The 13,612-nt window shown below is 41.9% G+C and overlaps 1 protein-coding gene across 1 annotated transcript in view; it reads right to left on the bottom strand.

The window, feature by feature from the left end:
* The window catches only part of TOM1L1 (target of myb1 like 1 membrane trafficking protein), a 51,611-nt gene extending 39,294 nt beyond the window's left edge, over positions 1–12,317 (bottom strand). Inside the window, exons 1-3 of the mRNA XM_039349520.1 lie at positions 12,051–12,317; positions 10,673–10,757; positions 329–407 (exon numbers count right to left, since the gene is read on the bottom strand). Coding sequence (XP_039205454.1) covers positions 329–407; positions 10,673–10,757; positions 12,051–12,108 — 222 coding nt within the window. The 5' untranslated portion in view covers positions 12,109–12,317. The remainder of the gene's footprint in view (positions 1–328; positions 408–10,672; positions 10,758–12,050) is intronic.
* Between the last annotated feature and the right edge of the window lie 1,295 nt (positions 12,318–13,612).

Raw genomic sequence — 13,612 nt, forward strand, 5'->3', positions numbered from 1 at the left:
TTAATTTCCAGGCTACAGCGCCGGAACCCAAAATTTGTAAGAGTGTGTTTTCTTTCTCTAACATTTGTCTGAGAAGCAAGTGAGGTATACAAAGTACTTTTGCTACTCTTAATGGGAGGAGCAGTCTTCTGCCTATCGAAATAAAGGGGATCTAAATGATATTTTGTAAATTTGATTCAAAAATGGCAACTTCTGTCCCATGAAACTGATTTTTCATGCCTCAGAAAATTGTGCTAATATTCCAGCAAAACACTTATCTGGAAAACTCCCATGAATTTTGTCCTGTGCTGTGCAAATATTTTATAAGGACTGAACATGTTGTACTTACGGACAAGGTAAGATGAATCTCCATATGATTACAGTTTTTGGAAAGCCTTTTCCTAAGTGCTCTCACTGCATCCTTGGGTCTGTGGTTAAAAGAAATAAAATCAGAAAACATACTGATTGTTAACTAAAATTCTACACACGTATTATTTCTCTTACAATGTTAGGTGAAAATAAGGAATCAAGATTGCTGAAATGAACCCCCCCCCCCAAGAGGAAAATTAAATCAAGACGGGAATAAAGCAAGGTAGCCACTTCAGTGACAAAGATGAGTTGTGTGTTGAGAGTACATACACTAGAGGCGGGCAACTAAGGCAACTTTACGATTTATGGATTTCAACTTCAGAATTCCCGAGCTGGCTTGGACAAGTCCTTGCACAAGTCTGAGAGTTGAAGTCCACAGGTCATAGAAGTTCCATAGTTGCCCACCTGGCATACACTATGTCCTGCCAAAGATTAAATTTTTTCACTCCATTATTGAAGTTTGTACAATAGATAGTTAATTTCCAACATCCGCATGACCTGATGTCTGAGATGATTTGTGTTTGTTAATTGACTGCAAAGCATCCCTATTACAGAGGTTAATAGGGGACCGTACATAAGCTTTGCTGAAATGGTTTCCCAAACTCAATGCGTTGTTTCTGTCTACAGTAGAAGTACTGTAGGAACCCTAGAGGCTTATCAAAATGTTGAATTCCAATTCCCATCAGCCCCAAATGCTGTAGCATGCCTAACAGTCAGTATTGTAAGTAAGATGCCTTTCCCGGAGGCATGGAAAAATCATCATCATCATCATCAATGTGAGAGAAAATAAAAACAAAACAATAAAAGATTATATTCAGAGTGACACTGAAATAGATTCCGAATCTACTCCCAACTCCTAATAGCCTCCAAAGTCTTTACTGAAAATCAAGCCTGCTTCTATCTGCATATCTTTACCCTTTAGAGTAACCTGTATTATCTTGGCCAAAATAGTGTAACATTATCAACAAAGGCAAAATTGATGAATTAACATTTCCAAATATAAATAAGCTAAGACAGCAGGCCATGCTAGTGTTGAAAATTATTTATTGTATGAACGTCTGTAGGAGAACAAGAAATTTTATCTACAATTTCCTTTATGTTCCTATCTAACCCTTTAGTGCAGGCAGGCATGTCAAACTGCCGGCCCACAAGCCGGATGCGTCATGCCGAAACCGCGCCCACCCCATTGCCAGCAATGGAAAAAAAGTCACGATATGTCGCGACACGTCACATGATGTTTTGAGTTTGACACCCCTGCTTTAGTGTACTTCATCACTAACTAGACTCAACACCAATAGCATCAGTTAAAAAAACATGCTTTATTAATTTAATAATCTGTCTGATTTCCCAAAAAAAAAATCCACTCCAGATAATTGCATATAGGTTTGTAATTGTGCCTTATCAATTTTTGAGTTCAATATCATGAATAGCCATAATTGCTTAGCCATGGCTTGTTAAATAAGAACCAATTAGCTGGTTTTACAAAACGTATTAAGGCAAGCCACAAGCCTGGAGTTAAAAACATACTGATTTTTTAATAAATGCTAAGCCACCCTAAAGCTCATCATGATGTATGAATCAGGCCACTATCACACAGGACAACTAAGGAATACAGTACATTACAATACATTAATTGCATTTTAGCTACTTCCACATTTGCAACAGATTAGCTTGTTGGAGGGAAGGGAGGAAGGAAAGATTGATTTTTCTCTTCTCTGGGCCAAATACCTAGAATACAAAATTACTCCGTGCAAGGCCAAGACATTAACATCAGGATCCTGGCTCAATTTAAGTCTAATTATAGGATGCTTCAAAACGATCAAGGCAGACATGCTATTAAACAAACTGTACTCCACCTTAAAAAAGGCTGTGCTAGGTTATCTGTGTGCTTTGCACCTCCTTATATATTTATGAAAAGGAAGAAAATTTGGTTTACAAATTTTCTGTGAAAAATGGAGATCTATAAATATTTTTATAAATATTAAAAATAACAAAATATTTGGTTTTGAGTGGAATGAGGTAATTAGGGCTCATACCTCTTATCTCTCACATAAGCTTCGTCTAGTGCAGTGTTTTTCATGTGTAGACTTCAACTCCCAGAATTCCCTAATCAACATGCTGGCTGAGGAATTCTGCGAGTTGAAATCTATACATCTTAAAATTGGCAAGGTTGAAAAACCTTGGTCTAGTCCAGTGGTGGCGAACCTATGGTACGCGTGCCAGAGGCGGCACTCAGAGCCCTCTCTGTGGGCATGCATGCCATTACCCCAGCCCCACCTCCCCTCGTGGCCCCCTCACCAGCAGCCCCCAGAGAGTCGCCCCTGGCACGGCGCATGCAGAGCAGCGCAGCCAAGGACATGGCAGTCAGGTAGCAGGGACATAATTCTGCCCTTGTGCCCCATTGTGCGCAGATGATACTGTGGGGTGCAGGCAGAGGGTGTGGCCGCCAAAGCGCTGCAGGGCTGCCTGGGCGATCTGCTGTGGCGGGTCGTGGACATGGTGGGTGGCCCTGCAGTCATGTGGGAATGGGTGGGGAGTGGAATAGGGGCGGGCAGGGGGCAGGGCAGTTTTTGGGCACTCGGTCTCTAAAATGTTTACCATCACTGGTCTAGTCCATTGCTTTGATTCTATTAGTAATAGGCCTCTACGTTTTTCCACTAGTCTCAAAGGCAACCCCCTCCCCCTACTCCTTCTGTAATAGCTCTGCATAGGGAAATTTTCCATAGTTTTCAATGTCTTCTTTAAAGGGGCAGGAGAGAACCAACAGAGGAGCTTCTTTGGTGGTAAGATTTTGAAGAAACAGAGCTGAGGAAAGGCATAGCAGCCATGGCTTAAGATAGCATGTAAAAAGCATGTAAAAAAAAAGAGCTCTTGGTACAGAGAAGTCTTGATACGATTCAGTGTTTCCACCTCCATCACACAGGACAAAAAAACAGCATGCTCAAGGGTTTGTTTAGTTCTTTTGCATTTTGGAGGGCATTATATTTCTAACTCAACTTTCAATTAGAAGCTAAAAGTGGTGTGTGTGTATCCTATTTTCCATAAAACAACAATCCTTTGAGGTAGACTGGGCTGAGAAACAGCTTCCGTGACTGAGGTCAGGAACCTGGGTCTCCCTACTCTTAATCTGATATTTTATTGATTACTTCACACTGGCTCATTTGTGGGATTACGTTGTATTTTTAAAAGATGAAATGGCACGCTTAAGCCTTGCAGAAATGGCACGCTTAAGCCTTAAGCATCAACAATGGACTCCAAATTGAGAATAGCACATCTTCCTTCCCCAGTCATTACCATTTTCTTTAGAGGGACGATTGAAAGTATCCTGTCATACTGTATTACTGTATGGTTTGGAAATGTTTTGGATAGGAAGGCTGTGCAGAGAGTGGTGAGGATGGCAGAAAAGATTACTGGATTTTCATGTCCTTCTATTCAGGACTTGGCATATAAGTGCTGCTTGACCAGAGTCCACATATTGTCATGCATGCTACACATCTTCTCTATGACGAGTTTTCTTTGTTACCTTCTCGGAGGAGGCTTCACAGTATCCGAAGCAGAACAACTAGATTCCGTAATAGCTTTGTATTATATGGCATCAACCTAGTTAACTTTCAAGACTCTTTTTTCCACTATGTGTTTCCACTATTGTGATTAATATACAAACACACATACGTCTCTCTCTCTCTCTCTCTGTGTGTGTGTGTGTGTGTGTGTGTGTGTGCGTGTGTGTGTGTATGTATATTGAGAAAAGTAGTCGAATACCGGGATAAATATAAAAACAACTGTTTAATAAACTAACAACTGTTTGATAAACTTAGCTTTTGTCGGCTAAGTTTAGAGTGGAATGCATGCAACATGAATATACCCGGGATTCGCATTTTTAGTATAATTAGAGACAATATATATGTGTATAGATAAATAGATAGATAAATAGATAGATAGATACGGTAGATAGATAGAGAGATATTTTTGAGAATGGGCATCAGAATTTCATTTTTTTAACAGGTCCCAGTGTGTTCATAGAAAAAAGTGAAAATATTTTAAATTCAAGCCCTGCTTACTTTTGAAAGGTGGCCTTCAAATGCTACATGAAGCCTTATGTGGCCTTCAAGATACTTCTGACTATGTAATACAAAAGGAAAAGCATGACTTTAGAGCCTTTCCCCCCCTCCACCCCAGGGTGAAATTTCTCTGGCAAGAGATCATTTCACTTTTTAATACTTCATAAACTGGCATATTCTGCTGCTCCTGATGACTCTTAGCTTAACAGTGGTTATCTTTGTTGCTCATCTAGATTAAACGATAACAATACCAACCTTTAAATGACCAGCTTTTAGTTACATAATTTCAAATGCTGAACTGGACATAGGTTGGAGGGCTGCTAAACACTGGCTATTTCACTGATTGACACATAAGCCAAACCAAAACTCATATACTCCTATTCCCCCTGTGAACATGGCTTCTCTTTAGTCAAGCCCACAGATGTCCATGGTTATACAGACCCAAACAAAGTTGGCAAGTTGCCGGGGGGAACAAAAGCCCAGAATGTTGTTTCTTTTTCATTTCTTCTGCTCTCTGAAAGTTGAACAAACAAGCAAACAAAAAAATCACATAACCTAGGGTATTCTCCCTCAAACTTGTTTCCTCCAGGTGTTCTCAATCTAGTTAGTATAGTTAGGAAAGAGAGGAGGTACTGTATATCTCCCCATGTTGAAGATGGAAAGACTGTTTTAGAGGAGTAACATAAAGTCCTTTGTGGCATACAGTCTGGTTATCCGAGGTACTGACTTCAATTGGTACTGCCTGGTACATTTACATAAAATGGGTACACTATAGATCCCCTCTATTAAAGGTTGTCATCTTATAGCAGGGGTCCCCAGCTCCTGGTATGGGGACTGACACTGAGTTGCGGCATGCCAGAAACTGGGCTGCGCAAATAAGCAAAGCCCCATCTTGGTATTCAGGCAGTACATGAAACCTGTAAGCAATTTCCAACCACGCAAAGAAAATTGGCACATTGTTTAGAAAAGTATCTCAGTTTAATTTAATTTTTTTAAAAAATTGTTATAGTTGCCCACACCATGGAACCGGTCCCTGGTGCCCAAAAGATTGGGGGTCGCTGCTTTATAGGATAGAGCAGTGGTGGCGAACCTATGGCACAGGTGCCAGAGGCGGCACTCAGAGCCCTCTCTGTGGGCATGCGTGCTGTCGCCCCAGTCCTAGGCCTTCAGCTGGGTTTTATAAAACCTTTTCGCTTGAGGCCTCCACCTCCGTGTGCAAAAAAAAAAAGGGGGTTCAATAAGTCAATTTCAACTTCTCGTGGGGAAAAAAATAGTTCTTGCAAAATTGGAATTGATTGACTGAACTTTTTAGTCCCACCCAGTCTGCCATTACCACTGCAGCCACGCCCACCCAATTGGCCATGCCCAGCCAATGGGCCACACCCAGCCAATGGGCCACATCCACCCAGCACTCGACGATGCATAAGTGGGTTTTGGGTTGCAGTTTGGGCACTCAGTCTCTAAAAGGTTCGCCATCACTGGGATAGAGGAAGTATGCCTTTACTGCCACAATGCCTGCCCTCTGCAAAGCCTCTCTCAGAGATACAATTGGCACCCACTCTCCTGGGATTCTGAAAGGAATTTAAAAACTAGCTTTTTAATTGAGGTTAACACATTTAGCTGATGTATTTGTGGAGGGCCCATCATATCTACATGGCTTAGCATTTGAATATGGGCTCCCGGTTTATATTTAATTGTTTTTAATCTATAATTTCTGGGTTTTAAAAGTCACCCAGAATCTAATAGAGTGGGCAATTATAACGAATTTAATAAATTAAACTGAGACATCTTTCAAAACAATGTGCCAATTTTCTTTGCGTGGTTGGAAATTACTTAGAGGATAGGTCCACCACAATAACACTGCTATTGCCTCTGGCTGGATAATTCTGTTGTAACTATGAGTTGCTGTTTTTTGTTGATTTGGTTCAGGCTTTGTTGCTGGTTTACTTTATTATTATTATTACTGTAAGCCATCCAGGAAACATTTTTAAAAAGAAGAACAGGTTCCACTGCTGAAGTATAAATAAAAGGCCATGGCTGAAGTCCAGAGAATAATCCCTACCAAAACAACAAAATCCATCCCAGAAAAATAAACAATAAGCAATACTTCTAAATGCATATAAACATCAGCCTATATCTTAATGTGTACAGAGGAACAAACAGTAAGAGATAATGCTTATTTTATTCCAATTTTGCTTTGGGCAAAAATTGCTCTTTAAGTAATGATTTTCACACACTGCGGTCTTCAAAATATGGCTATGCTGGTTGAAGATAAAGACCTACAGGTAGTCCTTGAATTATAACTCTAATTGAGCCTGGAATTACCATTATAAATTGTTATAGTTGTAAGTCAAGGCATCCACATAACTGGAAGTAATTGCCAGGCCTTTTTTTTGTGATGGTTCTTAAGTAAAAACAGTAATCGTTAAGTGAACATGGCAGTTATTAATAAACCCGTTCATTTGAATGGGCATTTTTAGCTGGAATTGTGGTCACATGGCTGAGGAATGCTGCACAATGGGTTGTAAAGCCGACCTGCCCAATATGCAGCCACATGACCGCAGGGGGCATGTGGTCTGACCATTTATGACAGCCAGGGATGTTTTATGGGCTGTCAGGTACCCATTCAGCGGCCATAACTACAACCATTCTCAAAATAACTTGTTAAGCAATAAGTCATCTAGACCAGGGGTCCCCAACCTTTTGGGCACCAGGGACCAGTTCCGTGGAGAGAGGTTTTTCCATGGACTGGAAGGGCCATGGTTTTGTATGCTGCCTAGATCCCTCGGATGGGGCTTTGCTTGTTTGTGCGGACTGATTTTTAACATGCCGCGGATCGGTGCCAGTTCACAGACCGGGGATTGGAGACCCCTAATCTAAGACTAGAGCACACCCAATAAGACTAAGCTCGATTCTTTTTCTCTACTGAAAGAAAGCAGCCAAAATATCCTAGATATATGTGTGTGGAAAGGGAAGAGTTACGTTCAAGAGCTCTGATATGTAGCTCCTGATAACTCATCCAAGATTCTAGATGTTGTGTTTATTGCTACTTCATACATTGAACTATTTCCACACATTTTTGGATTTTCAGAGCTGCTGAACTACCATTCTCAGCAGTCTTCAACAATCATGGCTAATGGAAACGAATGCTAGTAACTGTAGTTCAGCACCTTCACGACAGTTTCCCATTGTGCAGCAACCTCCATTACAAGTCACAATAACAAGTCAGTATGTCATATTGTCATTCAAATAGTACAATTCTGTGCTTTAATGACAATGTGACATCTGATGCAAGGACAAGTTGCATCATTTGTGCAATAATATCAATTCAGAAATGGCATTTGCCTCTATCCTTGTGTTATGTGAAGTAGGTTGAAATTAAAAAGTCAATTTCAACTAGTATTGTAGTTCTTAAACAACAAACCTCAGGACATAGAATTGCATGCTCAAAATAGCATGCTGCTTCTTTGCAAAATTACACACCTCAAACAGGATGTTTTCTGCTAGATGCCCTGTAGTTCCTGCTTCAAAGGTCTCCTGGAAATATAGCATATGGACTGAGCATTGGCACGAATGTCATTTAGTCACAAGACTCATTGATCAAACACTTTTTCTCAGGCAAAGACACAACTCAGGGTTGCTCTCAGGATAATGGACTTTTCTGTATTTTTTTGAAGGCAGGACACCAATGTAATTAAAGGTAATCCTTGATTTATGACAGTTTGCTTAAACAAGATTTGAATTAGCAACAACCTCCATAAAGGAGACTTATGACCTAAATTTGAACTTACAATTGTTGCCCGTCCCCAGTCACATGATTGAAATTCAGGTGCTTGGCAACCGGCTCACTTTTATGACCAGTTGCCCATCTCGCGATCATGTGATTGTTAATTGCAACATCTTTGCTAGTTTCCGATTCGCACTTGGGAGCTTCTTTCATTCCCTGCTAATGAGCCCACTGAAGTGGTACCTATTTATCTACTCGCGTTTGCACGCTTTTGAACTGCTAGGTGGACAGGAATTGGAGTGAATGACAAAAGTTCTGACACACAGCAGCACTCCGGCTTCGAATACAAGTTTGCAAATGGTCAACCCAGTGTCCTAACCACATGAGCCACTGCGCTTCATTGGAATATAGTCAAGTTGATTAAAGACCATGGAAGTATCTTTGGACAACACTGACATCCTCAGCTAAGAATGGAGATGTGCACCGCCCCCTAGAGTTGGACACAACTGGACAAGGGAAAGGGGGTAAGAATAGCTACTATTGCTCACATCTATTCAAATGCTAAAAACCAGTGAAGGCTCTAGTCAAACTTGCAAGATCCTATAAATCAGGGATGTTCAATTTTAGCAATTTTTTAGACTTGTGGATTTCAACTTCCAGAATTCCCCAGATAGCAGATGGACACCCTACTATAGATTCTATATGGCCATTACAGAACTGCTTTACTCACCATTTTATCTAAGAATACACTGCCATTCATTAACAGACACATTTAGTTGAACACATAAACAACTAATATGAGTTTTCACAGGAGGCATGATACAAGTGCCAGGAAACTAGGATTGCCCAATACATGCAATTTGTCTATTATCTATTTATTTATTTGTATTTATATTCTGTTCCAGAGACGCCGAACAGTTCACATTCAAATCCAACTCATCAGGCAACAGTAATCACAATATCAAAAACATATAGCAGTGATGGCGAACCTTTTAGAGACTGAGTGCCCAAACTGCAACCCAAAACCCACTTATGCATCGTCGAGTGCCGGGTGGACGTGGCCCATTGGGTGGGTGTGCCCCAGTGGGTAGGCATGGCTGGTGGTAATGGCAGTGGTAATGGCAGACAGTGGGACTAAAAAGTTCAATCAATCAATTCCAACTTTGCAAGATCTTTATTTTTCCCGCGAGAAGTTGAAATTGACTGATTGAACCTTTTTTTTTTTTTTGCACACGGCGGCCGAGGCCTAAAGCGAAAAGGTTTTATAAAACCCAGCTGAAGGCCTAGGACTTGGGCGACGGCATGCGTGCCCACAGACAGGGCTCTGAGTGCCGCCTCTGGCACCCGTGCCATAGGTTCGCCACCACTGACATATAGCAATGCCCATTTTCAAACTAGTTATTTCTCGCTCCCTGTGATTTAAAAAAATGTCAAGGTGAAGATTTCACAGCACGGAAAGAAACTTTTACTTGGGTCTTATGTCAATCAAGCCCCACTTAAAGGTAAGCAAGAGGGACTCGGTGAAAGTTGGCAACTCCTAACATGCATTGCAACAGATGCAGCTCCTACAACATCATATAAAGCTGAAATGGGTAACCCATAAACATTACATGGTCTAGTTGCCAGTTGTTTTTTTCTCCTAGTCCTGCAAATCTCTTCCCGGATCATTCAATCAGAATTGAGAATGTATTGTTTTCAGGAACATTTTGTGATTTTTTTTAACTTATATTTATTTTAGTTCTTAAAAATAAATTTTAAATAAATAATAATTGTGAGATAGGCGAGACACGTCATCAGAATGGATGAGTGCTATATACCTCTCTAGTTATTCTATTGTGTACTGGAGAGTCTGGAAGAGATCTCGAGGTTGATCATACAAGCATTACAAAGACATCACGAAAAAAATCCCACACCACTGTGACTTCCAGCTAAGACAGGGGTGTCAAACTGCTGGCCCACGGGCCGAAAGCATCACAGCAAAACCGCGCCCACTTCATTGCCGGCAATGGCAAAAAAGTCACGAAACGTCGTGTGATGTTTGACACCCCTGAGCTAAGAGAACAAGAAGCTGCAGCTGCTGGATAAGCCCTCTGCTATGAAGCCTTCACCAGCTTTGAAGATATGTGCCACCAAAAATTGATAGAAAACTGAGTGGCATCACAGAACATCACCCACAATTACCACAACAATGGACTGCCCATGCCTCCACTGTGCTAAATTCTGTGCTTCTAGACTGGGGACAGCAGAGCCACCTCCATGTTCACAGATGAATTGCAAAACAGAGTGTCTTTTTTCAAAGCTGAAAGACAATCATATTATATTTCTTAGCCTCAAATTCCACAAAAGCCAAAAAAAAAAAAAAAAGTAAAACATTCTGGACATGCTTTCCCCCAAACTTTTAAGTTTTCCCAACTGCTGAAGAGCAAAATGATACAAACAAAAAAAAGGCAGCAATTCACGAAGAAGCACTGTCATTCTCTGACTTCACAGCTAAAGATTGAACACTTATCTTTTCAAAGAACATCAAGCAGCTTACCCTTCCTCAGTTGTGTTGATAAGGTCACAAATATGCATAAACTGACCCCATTCTTCTGTCTGCAAGGCTCCAAAAGTAGCTTTTGCTGCCAAAGGAAAGATTGGGCTCACAGTTAAAAAGCTAGGCAATTAGGAACAAACTGTTATTTTAGAGGATCAAAGTAGGACATTTAGACTTAGAAGACAATATAAACCTAGTACAGATAGTCCTCGACTTACGACAGTTCATTCAGTGACTGTTTGAAGTTACAATGGCACTGAAAAAAGTGACTTATGACCTTTTTTTCACACTTATGACCATTGCAGCAACCCAATGGACATGTGGTCAAAATTCAAATGCTTGGGAACTAACTCATATTTATGACAGTTGCAGTGTCCCAGTTGTCATGTGATCCCCTTCTGTGATCTTCTGACAAGCAAAGTCACTTAACAACCTTGCTACTAACTTAACAATTGCAGCGATTCACTTAACAACTGTGGCAAAAATGTAGTAAAAATGGAGCGAAATTCACTCAACAACCGTCTCGTTTAGCAACAGAAATTTTGAGTTCAACTGTGGTCGTAAGTCAAGGTCTCACCTATAAATAAATACATATCTGTCTGCCAACTTTAAAATTTAGGAAATTCAGCTAATGGTAACAGATTGTATTTGGTGGAGTTTCAACGTGGTATTTTCCAATGCCATTTAAGGAGCCACAGTGCAACAACAAGGGTGTATCCAAGATAAAATGAGTCTAAAGCCCTCAGATGCTACTGAATCTCAATTTCCATCAATCTTAATCAACAACTTCTGGAAGTTCACCCATTGCCCTGTAGGATGCAGGAACACCAGCACGGCATCAATGCCTATATTGACAATATAGGCTTCAGCAGGTGTTACCGGTTGCCTTTATTGGACACCTGTGGTGGTTAAAAACTCTTGCAAAGTTCAGAAAGCATAGATGTGCACTTCGGACGAGTTCTGATTCTCAGTTGCTGACTAACATTTCCTGTAAGTAATCTTATCAAATACGTAAACTCTCTCATTCTTCCAAGCTCACCGAAAGTTCAAGTGCTCTACATAGCAATCGGTTGCCATTAGCGTTTCTGTTAACATTGCAGCAATCTTAATTTTCAGTGGACCGTGGATAATAGCTTGGGATTCGAGTTACTAGAATCCAGGCTACGGGTGAAGCACATCTCCCCACAACCCTTTGAGAACACAAATTCAAGAGCCTCACACACGCCGTCTGGTTCAATCGTAATTGGACAATGCCAAGAATCCAAGCGGTATCATTGCTACACAGCGCTGAAACCAGAACTTCAGGATTGAGCCGCTAAATTCAGAGACGGCCCGGGCCAACACCAAGGGAACAAGCTACCCGGCAGGCGCCGCTTACCGATCAGATGGCCCACGGGGGTGACGAAGGCATCCTTCTGACTCTTCCCAAAAGCCATGCTCGCGCCTGAGTTTTCAGGCCCGTTCGGGAGACCAGGATCTTCAGATCAGACCCGAGAACGACGTCCGCCAGCCTTCTCCCTAGTAGCTAACGCCGACGCCTTCCTCCTCTGCTCCAGTGGCTGTCCCGTCGGGGACAGCTGCCCAGTGCCTTTCCCGAAGGCTGGAAGGAGGAGCTTGACTACCGCCTTCCAGGTACAAGCCAGGGCTGGCCTCCCACAAGCTCCGCGTCGGGGATCACGTGCCGCGCGGAACTGAATCAGCGTCAAGAGGAGAGAAAGAGAGAAACTAGGAACAGCCCCTTCCCGAGAGGCGCCTGGCCAAGAGGGTCAGTGGTCTGCTCAGTGCGCTTCGTATACCATGAGGTCGAGAAGCCTCTTTTGCTCCCTGGTATTTCCAACCCGTTTCGATTTGCAACTTCTGAGGTTGGCCCGGGGTGCTCTCATCACCCGGGGTGTCTGCTTCGTTTTCGAAGCGGGAGGGAGAACGATTTGGTATCCCACAACCACGCTTTTCCTTCCTGTTCCGACCCTGAACGTGAAGTTTGAGTTCGGCTAATAAAGTCGAGCTAATAGATAGATAACCTCTATTGTCTTTTTTTTTTTTTACACACATTAAAAATGAAATTTAGTCTGTTTCGAATCGAGCTTGGTAAGTTGGTGGGTTGTAGTCACTGTGAGTTGTGGGGTGCACGGAGGGAGGCTCAGCCAATCTCACTGTTATACTTTGACAATAAAGGTTCATTCATTCATTCCCTTCTGGTAACTTTTTGGATAACTCAAGGATGCATCACGCTGAAGCCAATTTTGCAACCTTTATGTTTGTAGGTGCAGAAATAAAAGCGTTTATAAAATCATCACCATTTCGTACATCACCCATATCGTAAATTAATAACCATTATCATGACAGACATCCATCTTTGTACCCTGGGAATGATCAAAAAGATTGTTAATAACTAAGATGATAAAGATGATTAAGGGCCTGGAGACAAAAACATGAAGGAATTGGGTATGGCCAGTCTAGAGAAAAGAAGGACTAGGGTTGACATAATAGCAGTATTCCAGTATCTGAGGGGCTGCCACAAAGAAAGAGGGGTCAACTTATTTTCCAAAGCACCAGAAGGCAAGACAAGAAACAATGGATGGAAACTCCTTACAGTCACTCACGCCCTTGTCACCTCACGTTTGGACTACTGCAACGCGCTCTACATGGGGCTACCTTGAAAAGTATTCGGAGACTACAGTTGGTCCAGAATGCAGCCACACGAGTGATAGTGAGTGCTCCTCAATACATCCACGTTACACCTATCCTCCGTGAGCTGCACTGGTTGCCTATTGGTCTCCGGGTCCAATTTAAGGTGTTGGTCATTACCTTTAAAGCCCTATATGGCTCAGGGCCAGGCTATTTGTGAGACCGCCTACTACCTCATAGTTCCCTACGTCCGGTTAGATCCCACAGGCTGGGCCTCCTTCAGGGCCCGTCGGCCAAGTAGTGCCATTTGGC

This window comes from Crotalus tigris, unplaced genomic scaffold (genome assembly GCF_016545835.1).
Source record: "Crotalus tigris isolate CLP2741 ecotype Arizona unplaced genomic scaffold, ASM1654583v1 scf7180000018282.538533, whole genome shotgun sequence".
NCBI classification, from domain to species: domain Eukaryota; kingdom Metazoa; phylum Chordata; class Lepidosauria; order Squamata; family Viperidae; genus Crotalus; species Crotalus tigris.